General features: G+C 43.5%; 1 protein-coding gene across 3 annotated transcripts in view; it reads left to right on the forward strand.

Moving 5' to 3' along the window:
• Window positions 1-22,517, forward strand: part of LOC115152989 (Kv channel-interacting protein 2) — a 108,735-nt gene that overhangs the window by 74,763 nt on the left and 11,455 nt on the right. Inside the window, exon 1 of one of the 3 annotated variants that reach the window (XM_029697968.1) lies at window positions 15,688-15,796. The exons of the other annotated variants lie outside the window; for them this stretch is intronic. Coding sequence (XP_029553828.1) covers window positions 15,703-15,796 — 94 coding nt within the window. The 5' untranslated portion in view covers window positions 15,688-15,702. Of the gene's footprint in view, window positions 1-15,687; window positions 15,797-22,517 lie in introns of those variants that run through there. 3 annotated transcript variants of the gene reach the window in all.

Below are 22,517 nucleotides of genomic sequence, written 5' to 3' on the forward strand. Positions count from 1 at the left end.
CTTTCCAAATCAACATTTAGCCCCTTACTACTTCATGCCGATCAGACGGATTTGGACAGAGACTTGTGTGTGTTGCCTGTGTGGCATCCTTTTCTGTAATTCTGTCAGTGAATAAGAGAACAGGTCGTATCGATGCGCTGTTGCTCTGCTGACTGGGGGCTGGAGGACCATGATAACACATATATACACACACACACACACACACACACTTACACATCACCTACACACACACACACACTGAGTGAGCTGATCTTTAATCCTTTTGATAACTTATTACTCTGAGAGGATGTTCTATTTGTCTCACTCTCTCCACCTCTCTCCCTCCTTCCTCTTTCTCTCTGTCTCCCATTCTCTCTCTCATTTTATTTCTCTCTACTTTTCACCTCATTCCGGGGACACAGCCAAAGGACCTCTCATTCATTACTCCTCCACCCCTCTTCCCTTCCTCCTCTCCCCACTCCTTGAATGTCAGTTGGCAAAAGTGTATGTATTGCTCATTTGTACTTTGAGGAATATTGTGAGCCTGGCAGATTCTATTCAGAGTGGTGTAGGAAGTTGTGAGGCTGTCAGAGTCTGTTCAGAGTGGTGTAGGAAGTTGCCAAGTAACATGATTTAGATACGGAGTATCGTTGGTCCTGTCCAGGGGAGTGTGTGTGTGTGTGTGTGTGTGTGTGTGTGTGTGTGTGTGTGTGTGTGTGTGTGTGTGTGTGTGTGTGTGTGTGTGTGTGTGTGTGTGTGTGTGTGTGTGTGTGTGTGTGTGTGTGCGCACATCATTCCTGTATGTGCTTGCTTGTACACATTCAGGCCTTTTGCAAAATTGCAGGTCTCTTACTAGAGCTGCACCATGCATGGTGCTCTTTAGTTGCCTATCGCTTGGGCATTGTGACTGCCTCTATCTTGCACTCTCTCTCCTCGTTAATATCTTAATGATTTAAAAAGTGTCTGTCTCATGACATTGTGATACATTTGGTCTCCAGTCTATGGGCTACAGAAAAACCCACAATGGCTACTACTCATTCCACCGTAGGCAACAAAACGTTCAATTAATTTGTTGGAGTGTTGGTGGAGCTAAATATTTTGTGCCCCTGCCTTTGGCAAAGGGGGCACTGCCTATCATGGCATCAGCACTCACCTAAATAGCCCCTACGCCACTGGGTGAGAGAAGTTCTCATTGTTTTTGGGCAGAATAATGTGAGGTGTTATGTGTTGTTGGAGGTGCGTCTTGGTCAGTTTAGCACGGAAAATGCAGCCCTCATCAAACTCTGAAACAGCATAAATACGGACATTACAGAACACCATTACAGGCACCTACCTGATGCCTATTAATCATTTGATAACAATTTTTACTTTCCATCATAAACACTATGATAATAGATACTTCATACTAATAGGCTATCCAATATCATAGCTTAGGCTACATTTTATTGCATAATATGCCTTTTTATAGAGTAGGAGTTGAGAGATAAGTATTTTAAGATAGGCCTATGTTTTTTGTTCTCTGTTGTGGGCAGCCCTGGCATGGTCTGCCAGCAGTTTCCTCCCTGGATCTTGACTGGTGCTTTTGCCTCCGTCTCCCTTGTCACTACCTTTGTGTGGGCAAGGCACTGCGTTTTCTGAGGTGGCAGAGACAGGCAGTTGACACCTGAGGTGGTTGACCTCTTCTTCCAGTGGGGTAGCCTCCAATTGGCATTGATGGATAGTTTTTCCAATGTGCAAACTTTCAAGGGGCAATCAGCAGTTGTAACATCAATTTTCTTACTTAATTATATGTATTCATTGATTCTTGAAGAATATACTTGTAAAAGCCTCATGAGCTTTAGTTCAACTGTCATACCCGATCAGAACCCAAAGTACAAGCTTGTTTTACTAAACAAGGAAAATGTAAACAAACCCTATATAGCCTCACAACATGGTTAAAACTATAATTTTGATATCATGAATGGTCAGTCCCTGCATCTGTCTATGAATTTGAGAGTGGTATTACATTTCTCCAGGCCCATCCCTCAGCTTTTCACCATACCAGGGGCGGGGAATGATGGAAACATAAATGTCAAATGCTAGACATGACCACAATTCAAAGTTAGCATTTACCATTAGGTCAATTACCTATTACCTTTCATGATACTGGTGCATGCTGTTTTATATGGAAGGACATGCACACTCTATTGGAATAAAAGGGTATAGACATCTTGTAATTTTGTTGACATTCTGGAAGGGATCAGATTAACACATCACAGCCAGATAGATACATTATAGTAGCTAGCTACTGTGAATGAAAATGTTATGTTTGTGCGTCTCTAATAACCAATTTGACTGGGTTCATGCAAGTGACTGATTGATCGTGCCTGGGAGGAATCCTCCCTATCAGTATCTACAATTTGGCGGTATGCCCAGAACCTTGTTTTGAGAACAAAAAGGATATCTCAGTTTCAAGGTCTCAGCTTGGAGAGAAGAAGCCTCGTGAGGAATTGGTCAGTCGCATGTATGAACCAAACGTTAATGATGAATTCAATATGAATAAGCTAAATCATGCAAAAATAACTTGTCTGTGTAAGCAGTATATAAGAGAACTAACAGGACTGCCCAGGTGGAGCTCACTTCAGACCGGTACTTTATGCATTTAAGTTCGACTGTGACCTCTCCAGCTTGCTGTTAATAAACATAATGATTAATTTAAGATTGACCTCAGGTGTCCCTGGTGGGAATTTCCGCGACACTACCCCACTGAGTGGTTTTCTTCACTTTCTTCCAGTAGGCTACTGCTCAGTCTGTCAAAGTCGCCACCAACACGGCATACCAATCAATGCAATGGTGCTATTTTTTTTACAATGTCAATGATTCAACTTTAGCTATATTTTTGTATCTGAAAACAAGCAATTCTACTCGTAACCATATCTAATTAGTGTGCTAGCTTGCTTAGTTTACATATAGCGGGGCATTTAGATTGCTATCTGTCAGTTAATCGTACTAGCTGGTTGGCAGCAGGCAGACTGCTTCTCCTCAAACGATAATATAGAGCTGGCGGGATTTTCCATGCACCGGCAGAACAGAGAAGCTACGTCTGGTAAGACGATGGGTGGGGGTGTGTGTGTTTTTGTCAATAATAGCTGGTGTGCAATATCTAATATTAAAGAAGTCTCGAGGTATTGCTTGGCTGAGGTAGAGTACCTTATGATAAGCTGTAGACCACACTATCTACCAAGAGAGTTCTCATCTATATTATTCATAGCCATCTATTTACCACCACAGACCGATGCTGGCACTAAGACCGCACTCAACAAACTCTGTAAGGCCATAAGCAAACAAGAAAAGGCTCATCCAGAAGCGGTGCTCCATGTGGCCGAGGACTTTAATGCAGGCAAACTTAAATCAGTTTTACCAAATCCTTACCAGCATGTCACGTGCAACCAGAAGGAAAATAACTCTACACCACCTTTACTCCACACACACAGATGCATACAAAGCTCTCCCCTGCCCTCCATTTGGCAAATTTGACCATAACTCTATCCTCCTGATTCCTGCTTACAAGCAAAAACTAAAGCAGGAAGTACCAGTGACTCGCTCAATACGGAAGTGGTCAGATGATGCAGATGCTACGCTACAGGAATGTTTTGCTAGCACAGACTGGAATATGTTCCGGGATTCATCCAATGGCATTGAGGAGTATACCACCTCAGTCATTGGCTTCATCAATAAGTGCATCGACAACGTCGTCCCCACAGTGACAGTATGTACATATCCCAACCAGAAGCCATGGATTACAGGCAACATCCCCATCGAACTAAAGGCTAGAGCTGCAGCTTTCAACGAGCGGGACACTAATCCGGACACTTATTAGAAATCCCGCTATGCCCTCAGATGAACCATCAAACAAGCAAAGCGTCAATACAGGATTACTGGCTCTGAGACTCGTCGGATGTGGCAGGGCTTAAAAACTATTCAGGACTACAAAGGGAAACCCAGACGTGAGCTGCTCAGTGACGAGAGCCTACCAGACGAGCTAAATGCCTTTTATGCTCGCTTCAAGGCAAGCAACACTGAAGCATGCACGAGAGAACCAGCTGTTCTGGATGACTGTGTGATAACGATGTGAGCAAGATCTTTAAACAGGTCAACATTCACAAAGCTGCAGGGCCAGATGGATTACCAGGACGTGTACTCTAAGCATGCGCGGACCAACTGGCAAGTGTCTTCACTGACATTTTCAGCCTCTCCCTGAACGAGTCTGTAATACCTACATGTTTGAAGCAGACCACCATAGTCCCTGTGGCCTAGGAAGCGAAGGTAACCTGCCTAAATGATTACCGCCCGTATCACTCACGTCGGTAGCCATGAAGTGCTTTGAAAGGCTGGTCATGGCTCACATCAACAGCATCCCAGATACCCTAGACCCACTCCAATTCACATACTGCCCCAACAGATCCACAGATGACGCAATCTCAATCACACTGAACACTGCCCTTTCCCACCTGGACAAAAGGAACACCTATGTGAGAATGCTGTTCATTGACTACAGCTCAGCGTTCAACACCATAGTGCCCACGAAGCTCATCACTAAGCTAAGAACCCTGGGACTAAACACCTACCTCTGCACCTGGATCCTGGACTTCCTGACGGCCGCCCCCAGGTGGTAAGGGTTGGCAACAACACATCTGCCACGCTGATCCTCAACACTGGGGCCCCTCAGGGGTGTGTACTTAGTCCCCTCCTGTACTCTCTGTTCACCCCACGACTGCGTGGTCAAACACGATTTCAACACCATCATTAAGTTTGCTGAGGACACAACAGCCTGATCACCGACAACAATGAGACAGCCTATAGGGAGGAGGTCAGAGAACTGGCAGTGTGGTGCCAGGACAACATCCTCTCCCTCAATGTGAGCAAGGCTAAGGAGCTGATCGTGGACGACAGGAAAAGGCAGGCCTAACAGGTTGCCATTAACATCAACGGGGCTGTAGTGAAGCGGGTCGAGAGATACAAGTTCCACGGTGTCCACATCACCAGCTAACTATCATGGTTCAAACACACCAGACATGAAGAGTCATCGTGAAGAGGGCACGACAAAACCTTTTCCTCCTCAGGAGACTGAAAAGATTTGGCATGGGTCCCCAGATCCTCAAAAAGTTCTACAGCTTCACCATTGAGAGCATCCTGACAAGCTGCATCACCATCTAGTTTGGCAATTGCTCAGCATCTGACTGGAAGGCACTACAGAGCGTAGTGCATATGGCCCAGTACATCACTGGGGCCAAGCTTCCTGCCATCCAGGACCTATATAATAGGCGGTGTTAGAGGAAAACCCATAAAATTGTCAGAGACTCCAGTCATCCAAGTCATAGACTGTTCTCTCTGCTACCGCACGGCAAGCGGTACCGGAGCGCCAAGTCTAGGATCAAAAGGCTCCTTAACAGCTTCTACCCCCAAGCCATAAGACTGCTGAACATTTAATCAAATGGCCACCAGACTATTACATTGACCCCCCCTTTCATTTGTTTTGTGCACTGCTGGTACTCACTCTTTATTATCTATGCATAGTCACTTCACCCCTACCTACATGTCCAAATTACCTCAACTAACCTCTACCTCCGCATACTGCCTCGGTACCGGTACCCCCTGTATATAGCCTCGTTATTGTTCTGTTATTGTGTTACTTTTTATAATTTTTTTGTTTTTACATTAGTTTATTTGGTAAATATTTTCTTAACTCTTCTTAAACTCCACTGTTGGTTAAAGGCTTGTAAGTAAGCATTTCACGGTAAGGTCTACACTTGGCGCATGTGACAAATAAAGTTTGATTTGATTTGATCTTAGTTACTGCTGATTTTTATGTAACACCGCTATACACTGAGTATACAAAACAGTATGAACACCTGCTCTTTCGATGACATAGACTGACCAGGTGAATTACAGGTGAAAGCTATGATCTCTTATTGATGTCACGTGTTAAATCCACTTCAATCAGTGTAGATGAAGGGCAGGAGACAGGTTAAAAAATGATTTTTAAACCGTGAGACAATTGACACATGGATTGTGTATGTGTGCCATTCAGATGGTGAATGGGCAAGACAAAATACACTAAGTATGTGGACAACTGCTCGTTGAACATCTCATTCAAAATAATGGGCATTAATATGGAGTTGGTCCACCCTTTGCTGCTAAACAGACTTCACTCTTCTGGGAAGGCATTCCACTAGATGTTGGAACATTGCCACAACAACTTGCTTCCATTCAGTCACAAGAGCATTAGTGAGGTCGGGCACTGATGTTGGGCGACTAGGCCTGGCTCACAGTCGGCGTTCCAATTCATCCCAAAGGTGTTCGATGGGGTTCAGCTCAGGGCTCTGTGCAGGCCAGTCAAGTACTTCCGCACCGATCTCGACAAACCATTTCTGTATAGACCTCGCTTTGTGCACGGGGGCATTGACATGCTGAAACAGGAAAGGGCCTTCCCAAAACTGTTGCCACAAAGTTGGAAGCACAGAATCGTGTAGAATGTCATTGTATGCTGTAGCGTGGCCCGAAGGCGCCAGGCTCCCCAGCATTATGCACTCCTGCCACCTTCAGTACGCACACCTGCCTTCCGCCCGTCCCGCGCATCAGCAATTATTGGACTCACCTGGATTCAATCACCTGTTTATTACCTCCTCTATATTTGTCTGTTCCCCAGCTCTGTTCCCTGAAGCTGCATTAAATGCCCGAATGTTGTTGTTACCCGTGTGCTGACGCTGTTCCTGTCTTGTTACCTGTCTGTTCCACATTAAATGTTCAACTCCCTGTACCTGCTTCTCATTTCCAGCGTAGGTCTTTTCAATAACAGCACTTACAGTTGACCGAGGCAGCTTTAGCAGGGCAGAAATTTGATGAATTGACTTGTTGGAAAGGTGACACCCTATGAAGGTGCCACATTGAAAGTCACTGAGCTCTTCAGTACGGGCCATTCTACTGCCAAGGCTCATGTTTGGTTTACTCAGTGTAGAGTAGGCCGTCATTGTAAATAATATTTTTTTCTTAACTGACTTGCCTAGTTAAATAAAGGTTAAATAAAAAAATTAAAAAATGGTTATGATGTTGATGATAATCATAATCATAACCATTAACACCCACAAAATATTTATGTATAAATCGTTTCAGTAAGAACCGAATGCCATACTGTGAAGTTCTGTGCTGTGTGCATGTCTTTTTATAGCCAATAATCCTTCATTACCTTCCCACTGTTTGTCTGCGCAGTCACAATCTGAATGAAGGACAATTACAGAAAGGGAGAGGAGACAGAGAGACAGACAGGCAGGCAGGCAGGCAGGCAGGCAGGCAGGCAGGCAGGCAGGCAGGCAGGAAGAAATAAAGGAGGTAGAATTTAGACAGACAAATCACTGTTGAATACAAATGTTAATGATAATGCTCCATTTGATTTATACAACACTGCCCTCAGGAGGAATGTTAGTGAATTCCAATCATGAATTGATTAATGACTGTTATGACTAGTTTATTATGCATTATTAAAATTAGGTACCAATGAGCAAGAATAACATAATTTGAGCAGAATAAGGTAAAGGTAATGCTGTATTTTGGCTTAGAAAGGAGGCGTCAACAAAACTTTGATAATGTGACTAAAAAGACATCCTCAAAGCAGATCCTTCAATGCTGCCAGTTCAGTGCATGTGTGTGTGCGTACATACTTCTGTTTTGAACACAGTGAAGATTTTTCCTACTTTGTAGTAAGATTTGTCCGTTGTTGTAGTTCATGCCAAAAGGGCTTAGTTATTGTAATTAATCTATTTTTGTTTCAGATCCCTATTTAAAAAAACTCCCCTAAGCTAATGATCTATGCAAATGATCTCCCCTTTCATTTACTTACAGTAATTGGAAACATGTTACCCAATTTTGAGCGCCATTCGTCAATGCTCCCCTCTTTCACTCACCTACAGTATACACACACACGCACTCACTCACACACATGCGTGCACACACGTACAGACACACACACACACACACACACACACACACACACACACACACACACACACACACACACACACACACACACACACACACACACACACACACACACACACACACACACACATGGAAACACACACACAGCTAGATATTTTAATTTGCTTATTATCTTTTCAGAGGGATAATTCCAAAGGTAGAAGTCTACATCTGGAGGTGTTTCAACTGTCTGGTGAGTGTTGCAACCGAGGAGCAATTTTCAGCACTCGGTGGTCCCGTTCTGTGAGCTTGCGTGCCCTACCACTTCGCGGCTGAGCCGTTGTTGCTCCTAGATGTTTCCACTTCACAATAACTGTCACGCCTGCTCCCGCTCCAAAGTATTCATCATCATAACTAATACACAGTTCGGCTGATTAGAAAAGAAGGTAGAACCATGTAGGGTTCTATGTAGGGTTCTTCATAGAACCCTCTGTAAATGTTGTTTATCTAAAAACCTATATGAAGGGTTATGCCTAGAACCCTCTTTAAACGATTTTACCAAGAACCCTTTCATCTTTGAAGGGTTCTTCCCAGAACCCTCTATAAACGGTTTTACCAAGAACCCTTTCATCTTTGAAGGGTTCTTCCCAGAACCCTCTATAAACAGTTCCACCAGCCTTATTAGCCTTTATTTGTTTATTATTAGTTTTTTTTAATCAGCTTTTGCAGAAGCAGCAGGTACTCTTCCTGGGGTCCACAAAAAAACACAAAACATGAAAAGTAACAAAACACTGATACACTAATAGACAAGGACGGTCACACAAATTAAAAATACAAGGATATGCACACAATATTTCAAAAAAATATTCAAAAGTAAACTCTTTATGACAATACATTACACAGGCCTATATCATAAGACCTTCTTTGAGGGCCTAGCTATATCCTAACACAGTGGTGTTAGGAAACTCCTGGTTTACAGGCCACATCTGTAAACCAGGAGTTGCCTATTGGAATCCAGCCAGAGTGAGGATATCCAACAATTGGAGCTTTTAATCACCTGCATCCTGCATTCAGAATGACTGCCAGAATAGGGAAAATTGAGTAAGGAGATTACCTAAAAAAATCTAAACTGGAACAACCATCTCAGTAACATGTGCAATAACTCCAACTATGAAAAGATTGGATTCGTTTAGAAAAATATATATATTTTATCTTTGTGTAGCATAATATTAATCAACCAAACAATATACATGCAAAAACACAGATATTCTGCAATTCTGAAAATCAACCTGCAGTAGAGCATGCTGGGAAATATGTTCATGACGGGTGTGGTTTTGAGCGTTTTACTCTACATAGAGTAAAAATTTGCTAAAAAAGCAACAAATTCCTATGAAAATGACCTATGTGGCATCGATATGAGTCAGAAACAGTTATTCTAGTGTCAAAATTGACTACAAAGTGTAAATAGGATAATTTTGGTCATAAAGTCAGTCTTGTCTAAAATGGAGTTTGAAACATCTGTGCATCACAACGTGTAAATTAAGGTTGGGTTTTGATTTGTCAATGTCCATTTACTCACTTACATGGAGTGAACAGCTGCGGTGATTGCTCTCTATAGCATAGACAGTGAGACAGACCTGCCCATCAGCATTCTAGGGATTTCGAGGAAGTGAAATAGGCCACAGTGTCTCATAGGGGACAAATATCATTAACCAAATACAGAATCGGTCAGGAAACACACCTCCAAGACTGAAATCGCATTTTTCTAGTGAGCAACAGAAATACACGAGCACATCGGCGTGTTCAGTGGCTCTTTAACACCAACACCAAGGTTCTTTTACACCACTGAGTGTTGCGTTAATTTAACTCCTGAATCAACACTAGACATGTTACACTGAAAAATCAGCACTAAGTAAAACTGGGCAATTTGCTGTTTACCATACAAAACACTGCTGGTTCACTCATTCCCTTCTATTCTCCTACTCTCTGCTCAATAAAATCACAGAAAATACTAATTTGAAAGATAGAAATCATGTCAAAGAGATCAACTATGTCCGTACTGTATACTGTATGTAAAATGATTAAGGGAATGCTAGATACATGCGCAAATATTCCCATATAGGTACATTTTAAAACATTCTCACAAGTATCTTTTTAAACTCAAACTCCTGATGTTAAAGGATAAACACTGAGGTAAACACTAACACTAACTATTTAAAATAAATTTAAAAAGACAATAAAAAAGCCTATCAGATTCAGAAGGGTTCTACTGTATGTAGAACCCTTCTTGCCTTCCAAAGAATCCTTACTGACTTCCTTCTTGAGTCATCAAATAACCCTTTCTTCCAAGAAAACGGTTCTTAGGATGTTAAAGGTTTTAGGTAGAACCCTTTGCCTTACAAAGAACCCTCTACTTCCAAAAAGGGTTCTTCAGATGAAAACGGTTCTTGGTAGAACCCTATCCCTTTGCAAAGAACCCTTTCTGAACCCTTTTTTTCTGTGTAGGGCTGTGTAAGGCTGTCTGTGTGTGTGTTTGTGTGTGTCCATCCTGCCCTACCTGCTACTCAGCAGGCCAACAGACATCCCTACAGGGACGCAGCAGTCATCAAACCAAGACAGACTGTACAGGATTGAAATAGACAGAGGGATACAGGTCCGTTTCAGACAGGGCGTGGTTAATATGTCAACATTTCTGCTGCCTCAAGCTGTGTTTAGACAGAGATGGAGGACCAGGTATTCACATATCATTATCTTACAGTTACTGTAGGTGTTCATAGTAAGATGTTGGTCTACCTAATGATAGTAGATTTTACCTGGCATCTGAAACTAGCAGCCCTCCAGTTTCCAGTTCAATTCCCCCTTGTTCCATAGTTAAACTAACAATCTTCCAGCTTTTCTCTACCTGTCGCCACCTCCTGTAAGGTAGAGAATACAATGATGGATGAATAATTGCTTTTACACAGTGAGGAGCTAGAGCAGAGGAGCCTGTTTGGAAAAAGAATTCATTTCAGCAGGATATTCATCAGACACAATGTTGTATTTGATTAGCCCAGCCATTTGCAATAAGCTCAGAATCTATGAAGGACCTGATCCAGGTGAAGAATGTGTGTTTGTGTGCGTGCATGCGTGTGTGTGTGTGTGTGTTAGTATGACATGGAATGGGAGCTATTGAACGCATGTCTCTAGAATGTCTGACAGACAGACAGCCCATTTAACTGAGCTAATTGCAGTGAAATGGTGTACATTCTCAGGATATCAGGACACGCACACACACACATACAGATGCAATCAAGATATAAAAAATAATTATCCTATTATCATCTCTTCAGTCTGAGCATAAAAGGTTGCAGTATAAAGACAACTCGGTTTGAAAAGGAAAAGGTTTCTCAGTTTGCCCTACTTCCAAACTGTCATTTGAAACATACACATATCAAACCTGCACCAGGCAGATCCAGAGTACCGCTCAGAACTCGCTCTCGCAGGTAACAGACAAACAAGACGTTCTCTAGCATGGCACCACATGACCTACATATCACAGAACTGTCACTATCACTGAGAATAGATGGAAATTGAATCCATGTAGAAAATTGGTGTTTGGCTTGACCGTGACATGGTCAACATCACAAGCAAACAACTGGAAAACATCAGCAGCACACTATACAGTGCATTCGCAAAGTATTCAGACCCCTTGACTTTTTCCACATTTTGTTGCGTCACAGGCTTATTCTAAAATGGATTACATACAGTTTTTTTCCTCAGCAATCTACACACAATACCCCAAAATGAAAACAAGTTAAAAAAAAAATTGAAATGTATTAAAATTCAAAAATTAAATCTAGAATCGGCTTCCTATTTCGCAACAAAGCCTCCATCACTTATGCTGCCAAACATACCCTCGTAAAACTGACTATCCTACCGATCCTTGACTTCGGCGATGTCATTTACAAAATAGCCTCCAACACTCTACTCGGCAAATTGGATGCAGTCTATCACAGTTGCCATCCGTTTTGTCACCAAAGCCCCATACACTACCCACCACTGCGACCTGTATGCTCTTGTTGGCAGGTCCTCGCTACATATTTGTCGCCAAACCCACTGGCTCCAGGTCATCTATAAGTCTTTGCTAGGTAAAGCTCCGCCTTATCTCAGCTCACTGGTCACCATAGCAACACCCACCTGTAGCACGCGCTCCAGCAGGTATATTTCACTGGTCATCCCCAAAGCCAATACCTCCTTTGGCCACCTTTCCTTCCAGTTCTCTGCTGCCAATGACTGGAACGAATTGCAAAAATCACTGAAGCTGGAGACATATCTCCCTCACTAACTTTAAGCACCAGCTGTCAGAACAGCTTACCGATCGCTGCACCTGTACACAGCCCATCTGTAAATAGCCCATCTAACTACCTACCTCATCCCCATATTTGTTTTTGTTTTTCTGCTCTTTTGCACACCAGTATTTATACTTGCACATCCTCATCTGCACATCTATCACTTCCAGTGTTAATTGCTAAATTGTAATTACTTCGCCACTATGGCCTATTTATTGCCTTACCTCCTTACTTCATTTGCACACACTGTACACAGATTTTTCTATTGTGTTATTGACTGTACGTTAGTTTATCCCATGTGTAACTCTGTGTTGTTGTTTTTGTTCCACTGCTTTGCTTTATCTTGGCCAGGTCGCAGTTGTAAATGAGAACTTGTTCTCAACTGGCCTACCTGGTTAAATAAAGGTGAAATAAAAAAAATCAGGTGCATCCTGTTTCCATTAATCATCCTTGAGATGTTTCTGCAATTTGATTGGCGTCCAGCTGTGGTAAATACAATTGATTGGACATGATTTGTAAAGGCACAAACATGTCTATATACTGTAAGAACAGAGCAAAGACCAAGCCATGAGGTCCAAGGAATTGTCCGTAGAGCTCCGAGACAGGATTGTGTCAAAGCACAGAAGGTCCCCAAGAAAACACTGGCCTCCAACATTCTTAAATGGAAGAAGTTTGGAACCACTAAGATTATTCCTAGAGATTCTCTGGTCTGATGAAAACAAGATTGAACTCTTTGTCCTGAATGTCAAGCGCAAAGTCTGGAGGAAACCTGGTACCTTCCCTACGGTGAAACATGGGGGTGGCAGCGCTCAGGACCTCAGACTGGGACAAAGGTTCACCTTCCAAGGTTCACCTTGGACTTGAACCTGATCGAACATCTCTGGAAAGACCTGAAAATAGCTGTGCTGCGACGTTCCCCATCCAAGATAATCTGCAGATAAGAATGGGAGAAACTCCCCAAATACAGATGTGCCAAGCCTGTAGCGTCATACCCAAGAAGACTCGGGGCTGTAATCGAAGCCAAAGGTGCTTCGACAAAGTACTGAGTAAAGGGTCTGAATTCTTAAGTAAATATGATATTTCAGTTTTTTTTATTTTATAAGTTGCAAAATGTGCTAAAAACCTGTTTTTGCTTTATCATTATGGGGTATTGTGTGGAGATTGATGAGGGAAGAAAACAATTTTACATTTTACATAAGGGGTCTGAAAACTTTCCGAATGCACTGTATATTAGGGGCATTTCATTTGAACTGTTATGCAATACAAAGGGTTAAAAGACAGTTAAGCAACAGGAATGTGTGTGTGTGTGTGTGTGTGTGTGTGTGTGTGTGTGTGTGTGTGTGTGTGTGTGTGTGTGTGTGTGTGTGTGTGTGTGTGTGTGTGTGTGTGTGTGTGTGTGTGTGTGTGTGTGTGTGTGTGTGTGTGTGTTGAGTGAAGTTATTTGATTTAGCAAGGACTGAATCTTGGAGGACTCATTTTGCTCAGTGGTGTGGCTGAGTGTTCCATGGTTCCTTAAGAGCTTTTGCCAAGGAGCTTAGTTCCGATAGTGCCTGTGGAGCATTATTAATCACTGAGCAAACAGACCAGTCCTCCTCACTCTTCTCCCCCCTTTCTCACCCCTCTATTTCCCCCCTCACCCCCCTTTTTCCCCCTTTTGCTTTTTTGAGTGAAAATTCCTTGAGAACACACACACACACAGCCTTGATCCTCAACCCACTTTCCATCTCATCCCTTGTTCCTTTTTACTCTTCTTCCACAGTTTTATCAATCTCCTTGAGAGTGGATATATTTCCACTTGTTGAAATGTTCCACTTGATGTCCCACATCTTGTACCTAAAAGGTTGTGACACAATGTCTTTCTCTTTTTGCTATAAAGTGAGATCATTTTTTTAGGCTTAAGCGTAGTGTTGGTTTAGTGTTGGTTTGGTTTAGTTTTGATCACTTAGTTTCACTGGTTAGTTTAACTGTGGCTATAGTTTGTCAGTCTCTGCTTTGTTTGGCTAGGTAAGTTGAACTATGGTTGGTCTGTTAGTCTAATTGGTTGGTTTACTGTTGGTTTGGTGTCAGTTTTTGGTATGTTGGCATGGTGTTAGTTTGGCAATTGTGGTGTTATTATGACATCCAGTCTAAACATCCTGAGGTCTGGCATCTTACTGGCACAGAGACGTGATACACCCGGAGTCAGATTTCACCCAATTTTACACATTACAGCTCACTGGCACACACCTACCTTCATGTGGGTATGTTAGTGTATATGCAAGCCAAGGGAAGCACTCATGGGAAAGAGAGCCACATCTGTGAGTCTGGCCACAGCTGCCAGCGACGTGTGAATCCTAGCTGCATGTCACTCCCTCTCCTCCCTCACCTCCCCCATTCCACCCCTTTCCTTCCCTCTTCTCTTCTCCCCCGACTCAACCATCCTGTCTCTTCTCTCCACCGTCTCCTCCTCTCCTCCTTCTTCTCCCCTCTCACCTCCTTTCATCCCTCTCCTCCCTCTATCCAAACTCATGCTACCTACCCAACTACACACTAGGAGGGACTGAGCAGGAGGGGATGGAGAGATGGAAAAAGGGAGGGAAGAGAAACAAACAGAGTTACAGAAAGAAAAGCGAGTAGGTAGATAGATACACTCTTAGAAATAAAGGTGGTATCTAGAACTTTAAAGGGTTCTTTGGCTGTCACTATAGGAGAACCCTTTGAAGAACCCATTTGGTTCCAGGTAGAACCCTTTTAGGTTACATGTTGAACCCTTTCGACAGAGAGTGTGGAACCAAAAAGGGTTATCATATGGAGACAGTCGAAGAACCCTTTTGGAACCGTTTATTCTAAGTGTGTAGGAGTGAGAGTAAAATCATGAACCTTAGATATAGCTTAGATCTACAGAGAACTATGATCACCTCTTTACTCTGGTTAACTACCTAATGATATTGGAGAGTTCTTCTTAGTCCAGATAACGATCATTAGAAGTAACGGACGATTGATGAGAGTTGACTAGGCTGGCTGACAGGTCAACCCGTGGGGCTGAGTTACAGAGGACCTTCTCTATACCTTTGACAGACAACCACCTGTGAGCTGTTCTTGACAGGTCTGCTGCTATGGACAGAGTCAACTCTGCAATGTCAGTACTACCTACTACAGACAGAGTAGAGGGGACAGAGAGAGTGAAACTCTACATCGTCATCACTTCTGACCTGAGTGGACGTACCATGGCTTTCTACTGGCAGATAGTGGGAGACTGAACAAGGAGAGAGATCAAGGTGGACAGAGATATAAATGCGACTTTGAGAGACCGGAGGGGGTCTGAGCTAAGGGGGGCTCTCTTGGATTGACACGGATAGACCGAGAGAAGGAGAAAAAGAAAGAGGGAAGGGAGAGATCTATCTCTCTCTCTCTGGGACAGTGTGTCAAGATGCAGTTGTTGTTTTTCCATGAGGTGTGGGAGATGGAGGGATTGCAAACCGTGGGGATACTCCTGGTGGTCTGTAGCTCCCTCAAACTGATGCACTTCCTGGGGCTCATCGATTTCTCCTCAGAAGGTAAGATACAGGGGGCTGAGGGATGGATATGAGACAGGGGACAGGGGGAGGTAAGGGACAGGCATAGGTAGGGATATGGGTAGGAGAATAGGCAAGGTTATGGGCTGGGGACAGAAGTAGGAGCTTCGGGTTAGGGAGAGGGTTAGGGACATGGATTAGGTTTGGGGACAGGGGTAGGTTGCAATTAGGATGAGGATAAGCTCCGGGGAAAGGGAAGGGTAGGAGGCAGAGGGGTAAACACTAGAGTTTCGGTAAAAGATAGTCAGGTTTGGGCAGTAGCATGTTCTGGGGCAGAAGTAGGTGTAGAAGGTGGTGATTCAGGCCGGGGTAGGGATAACAGTAGGGGAAGAAGAAGGGAAAGAGAAAATAAAAATATTAAAGGAGGGAAATGTTTCTGGTTGTTATTCAAGGCAGGAACGTCTATGTGCGGCAAGAAGACTAAATCCTTCAGCTATCCGATAAATGGTGGACTTTATTGGCTATAATTCAGGTTGTTGTATGTCTAAGTAAGTGGTGTGTGTGTGCGTGTGCGTGTGCGTGTGCGTGTGTGTGTGTGTGTGTGTGTGAAGCCATGCTAATGCGCCCTAACCCAAACATACGTAGTAAATTAGCATGACCTGATTTCTCCCTATCATCAGGTGTGTGTGTGTGTGTCGATGGTTTGGGAGATGTGGGGCAGAAATAGCTCTGCATGTGTGTCTACTCTCTCTGTCCTCTTGCACTCTTCTCTGTGCCTAATGAGCTGTGGACTGGGACAGTCTAGAGTTTATATTTGTACTGGAAAGATGAAATTTTTTGGATAGTGGGTCATGGATTGTGGCAGTTTGAGGTTAATAGTAAACATGTTTTTCCTAAACGTGGTTTGTGTATGGGTACCCTCAAGGGAACACAAGGCAGAGTTAGCCGAAAAGACCCAACAAAAATTCCAGACATTCTTTGACTTGAGATGATAGGGTCCATTTCATCAACTGCTTTTCCTCATTACATAGGTAATAATGTCACCCTGTGTGTGCGTGCGCTTTGGCTAGAGACGGAGCAGTATGTGAGTGACTTAGCCCTAGTGGCCATATGGCTGGGATTACCCTGATTGGGCCAGATCACAAACACACACACTACATCCCATCTCCCTGGGCTACTGTGTGTGTGTGTGTGTGTGTGTGTGTGTGTGTGTGTGTGTGTGTGTGTGTGTGTGTGTGTGTGTGTGTGTGTGTGTGTGTGTGTGTGTGTGTGTGTGTGTGTGTGTGTGTGTGTGCGTGTCAGTACCTCTAGCTCTAATATCTAACCTTGAGATACCTATTTTGGCAGCACACCTGTAGGGGGTAGGACAAGGTACCATAATATCCGGACTGTTGAGCGCACCTAAATATAAGCCGCACCCACTGAATTTTTAAAAAAGTATTATTTTGAACATAAATAAGCCGCACATGTCTATAAGCCGCAGGTGCCTACCGGTACATTGAAACAAATTAACTTTACAGGCTTCAACGAAACACGGCTTGTAACAAAAATAAATAGGCTTTAACGAAACACGGCTTGTAACAAAAAATAAAAAATGAGCAGTAAACAGTTGCCTACCAAGAAAGTCATTGCTCCAGACCAAGCTCCCGTGCAGCAGCTCGATTTCCTTTTCCAACAGCCAGATCAATCGCCTTCAACTTGAAAGCTGCATCATATGCATTTCTCCGTGCCTTTGCCATGATGAGGGTGACAAAATGACTACCGTAATCAGAATGATGGGAAGTTTAAGTGCGCTCGATTTAATCTAAACAGTAAACAAAAAAGTTGTTTGACCTTAACCCGTTCGTCAATTTCATTGGTCTAATGAAAGCTTCATGCCGCCAAAAAACTGAGCATGTCACAGAATGTGTTTTTTTGTTTGTTTTTGAAAAAAAAAAAAATATCCATATATTAGCCGCGTCATTGTTTAAGCCGCGAGGTTCAAAGCCTGGGAAAAAAGTAGCGGCTTAAAAGTCCGGAAATTACGGTAAACAGGTCAACAGCTTGTCGTTGAAACATAGTCGTTGTTATGTCAACCTGTGTGTGTGTGTTTGTGTGTATATTAGGGCACTGTGTGCGTGTGCATGTTGGGGGGGCTGCCGTTGGGGGGGCTGCCGTGGGACATTCAGGTTACCAGATGACAGAGAGCAATATAGAGCTATTGTGAGCAAAGTGAGACATCTGTTACCCCCCCCCCCCCCCCCCCCCCCCGGCCTTCACAACTGCATACACAGAGTTCCCACCTGGGTAAAGAGTTTTCATCTCTTTAGGTGATTCAGACTGGAGTAAATAAAAAATTCTGCTGAAAAATAAGGTAATATATCATACAGATACAGTAGCAGCTGTCATGATTATACGCTGCTCCTAAAACCACTCTGGTACATCCCTCTGAGCTGTATTCCACTACTTTACTTGTGTAATTCAATCTCTGTAATGGCAAAACACTGCATTGACAAGCACAAATTATAAAGTACATTACTTGCTGGCAGAATCCCATCCACACACACACTCTCTCTTTCTCTCAAGTGCACACACCACACACCCTGGGGCTGAGGGCTGACTGGAACTGTGCGACGTGGCCAGATGTATTATCTGAGGCCTAATTGGCTGCATGGTCAGCTTTCAAATGACAACAACAGACTCCCAATGACCAGCACAGACCAGGAGAGAGGAAGAGACATGGAGAAAGAGAGAGGTAAAGAGTTAGATAGATAGAGAGTACTGATATACAATACAGAGTACAGAAGTGTATTAATGTATTGCTATAGTTAGGGTTAAGGTTATACAGTGCTGGTCTCTATCATGGCCTTCATCCCTCAGACTGCTGGAGTTCTACTCAAAGGTGTGAAGTTGCTGTTACCATGGAGACGCAAGAGTAAGTCCCTCTCTTCTTCTCTTTGCCTTAACCTTTAGGACACAGAGGGATGCAGTATTGTTATACTTGGGTTGTACTTGTACTGTTTGTGTGATAAGGTGAAGATGGGGTGAGCAGCGAGTAACATGGGCTGATTTCTGGTGGATGAGTTCTGATGGAGACGTTCTGATGGATGAGTTCTAGTGGATGAGTTCTAATGGATTTGTTTTGGAGTTCTGATGGATGAGTTCTGGAGATCTGATGGCTGAGTTCTGGTGGATGAGTTCTGCTCTGTGAGAATGTGAGGACTGGTGGGGTTTGAGTTGTTCGATTAAGGTCCCTGTGAATCTTGATCGAACAGATAGCTCAAAGTCGTTTCCAAGTAATAGGACCCATGAGCACCAACATGTGAAGTTCATAGGAGCATGTCAAATTGGGTATCAAATGAAAACTATTTTGGAGAAAAGAAAGCATATATACATTTTTCAACCATTTTGTATCCTTATAATTAGGAATAAAAAAAGTCTTAAAATGTATTAGAAATATATAAAAAAATAACAATGTTGAAGTAAAGACCACTGCCAACTAATAGCAACACATTTTAGTTTAGGATAATTTTTCTGCCTTCTGTAAGTTTAAGAAACATTGCCTTGTGCCTTGAAATCCCGTTACCAAAAACCCACATATCGTTAATAATGAAAGTTCATAGAAGTAACAAGTAAATGTAAAACTATCAATAAGTTAGTGTTTTTACTGATATCAATTTTGTTTATGACCAAGCTCCCATTAAGTGATCCAAACTCAAAATTCCGTTACCAAATCGGTGGCTGAATTTCTGCAATTCAACTGGCTACAATGGCAAATCATAGTATTAAAAAAACATATTTGGGTTCACAGGTTTAGGTTCACAATACTGTACTGAACTCTACTGTACTGAACTCTACTGTACTATGATCTACTGTGCTTTACTTTGATGTCCAAACTTGTAAAACATAGACGTCTATGATTGGTTCAGACTTGTAGTCTTGTTTGGGGGCAAAGTTCATTAAAATAATAGCCAGTGTGTAGAATAATACCCAAATATGCAAAGGAGGACATTGAATATTTATACCTTTCTGTACCTATCACCATGAAAAGAATTACATTCATATCCATAATTATGCATTTCTTTGTAGTACAGATCAGGGAACCATGATGAAATTCCGTTACCGCAATTCCGTTACCGTGTGTAAACCCATTGAGTTGTATGGAGTTGTATGGTTTGTTCAACTTTGAAATCAATGTTTTGTTGTGTGTCATACATTTTAACTGACAAATCTGTTATTGTGGAATTGCCCTCAACTGGCTTACCGTATTATGGTAGCCTAGGAATTGTCTAGAAATTGTGCTGCATTAATTCCTTAATCTCTCTGAAAATATGACATAAATGTGATTCCTACCTCATAAGAACCTTTTATCTTGCTCTGTTTGCCATTGACTTCCCTCAGTTCCCTATAGTCGGTTCAGACTAAAGATGTAATTATGGCTTCATACTGAGTATTCATGATTTGTTTGTGTTTGCCAATGACTCCCCCGTAGAGGTCTGTGTATGGTGGTGTAAACTAATAGCTGAAATGGACGCCCGTCCTAGAAAAGCCAGGTCAGCGAACCAAACCGCAAACCGCTGCCCTTACTATGGGAGACTGCCGCGCATGCTTCAATGCGTGTTGCTTATGCTGTGTGTGCATGCATGCGTGCATGGCTGTGGGTTTGCATGTCATTTTATGTGCATGTGCAGGTCTACGTCTGTGAGATTGTGTTTCTGTGTGTGCTCTGTCTAACCTCTGCTATGGTTGGTGATTACAGGTAACACTCCCACCATCAAAAGTAAAAAGACTATAAAGCAGAGATTCCTCAAGCTGCTCCCCTGCTGCACGCCTTCCGTTGCCGCCTCAGTCAGTCAATGCAAGTGACTCTTCACTCTCTACAAACACACGGGAGCGCAAATGCGCACACACACACCCACGCAAACACACACACACACAATATATATCTGGATATACTGTATCTCAGTATCATTGTACTGTGTGTTTTGGTCTCCTGGGAAAATGATGATATTTTTGTCTGATATGGTGTGTGATGGAGTCTGATGTGCAGAGGTGAGATGGGGACAGACAGTCGCCCATGCTATACCTGTTGGGATAGGAGAACAAGTGGGGGATGGTTGTCTTCAGCTGACCGTGTGTGTAAGGAGGTTGGGATAGAGGAAGAGAGGGATGAGTGGAGAGAGAAATGGATGAGGAGGGAGAGATGTAATGTGAGGATCATATCATTTTGGTTGAAGATCTGATGGCTTTTGTTGTTACACTGTTGTTTCGATAGGTTACCACTACTTTCACTGAACGTTATCGTCAATGAGTACATCAGTTTACTATATTAACCACTGCATAGATATTCAGGAAACTGACAGTGTGATGTTGATATTTTCTATTGATGACTTGACAACTACGTGTCTTCCTTTACATTTACATTACATTTAAGTAATTTAGCAGACGCTCTTATCCAGAGCGACTTACAAATTGGTGCATTCACCTTATGATATCCAGTGGAACAACCATTTTACAATAGTGCATCTAAATCTTTTAAGGGGGGGGGGTTAGAAGGATTACTTTATCCTATCCCAGGTATTCCTTAAAGAGGTGGGGTTTTAGGTGTCTCCGTAAGGTGGTGATTGACTCCGCTGTCCTGGCGTCGTGAGGGAGCTTCTTCCACCATTGGGGTGCCAGAGCAGCGAACAGTTTTGACTGGGCTGAGCAGGAACTGTGCTTCCTCAGAGGTAGGGAGGCGAGCAGGCCAGAGGTGGATGAACGCAGTGCCCTTGTTTGGGTGTAGGGCCTGATTAGAGCCTGAGGGTACGGAGGTGCCGTTCCCCTCACAGCTCCGTAGGCAAGCACCATGGTCTTGTAGCGGATGCGAGCTTCAACTGGAAGCCAGTGGAGAGAGCGGAGGAGCGGGGTGATGTGAGAGAACTTGGGAAGGTTGAACACCAGACGGGCTGCGGCGTTCTGGATGAGTTGTAGGGGTTTAATGGCACAGGCAGGGAGCCCAGCCAACAGCGAGTTGCAGTAATCCAGACGGGAGATGACAAGTGCCTGGATTAGGACCTGCGCCGCTTCCTGTGTGAGGCAGGGTCGTACTCTGCGAATGTTGTAGAGCATGAACCTACAGGATCGGGTCACCGCCTTGATGTTAGTGGAGAACGACAGGGTGTTGTCCAGGGTCACGCCAAGGTTCTTAGCACTCTGGGAGGAGGACACAAGGGAGTTGTCAACCGTGATGGCGAGATCATGGAACGGGCAGTCCTTCCCCGGGAGGAAGAGCAGCTCCGTCTTGCCGAGGTTCATCTTGAGGTGGTGATCCGTCATCCACACTGATATGTCTGCCAGACATGCAGAGATGCGATTCGCCACCTGGTTATCAGAAGGGGGAAAGGAGAAGAATAATTGTGTGTCGTCTGCATAGCAATGATAGGAGAGACCATGTGAGGATATGACAGAGCCAAGTGACTTGGTGTATAGCGAGAATAGGAGAGGGCCTAGAACTGAGCCCTGGGGGACACCAGTGGTGAGAGCACGTGGTGCGGAGACGGATTCTCGCCACGCCACCTGGTAGGAGCGACCTGTCAGGTAGGACGCAATCCAAGCGTGGGCCGCGCCGGAGATGCCCAGCTCGGAGAGGGTGGAGAGGAGGATCTGATGGTTCACAGTATCAAAGGCAGCAGATAGGTCTAGAAGGATGAGAGCAGAGGAGAGAGAGTTAGCTTTAGCGGCGCTCTTCAGTTTAGGAGAATTGTAATATAATGTAAATGTAACGATTACTTATATCTAGCTG

Source organism: Salmo trutta, chromosome 18 (genome assembly GCF_901001165.1).
Source record: "Salmo trutta chromosome 18, fSalTru1.1, whole genome shotgun sequence".
Taxonomy (NCBI): Eukaryota; Metazoa; Chordata; class Actinopteri; order Salmoniformes; family Salmonidae; genus Salmo; species Salmo trutta.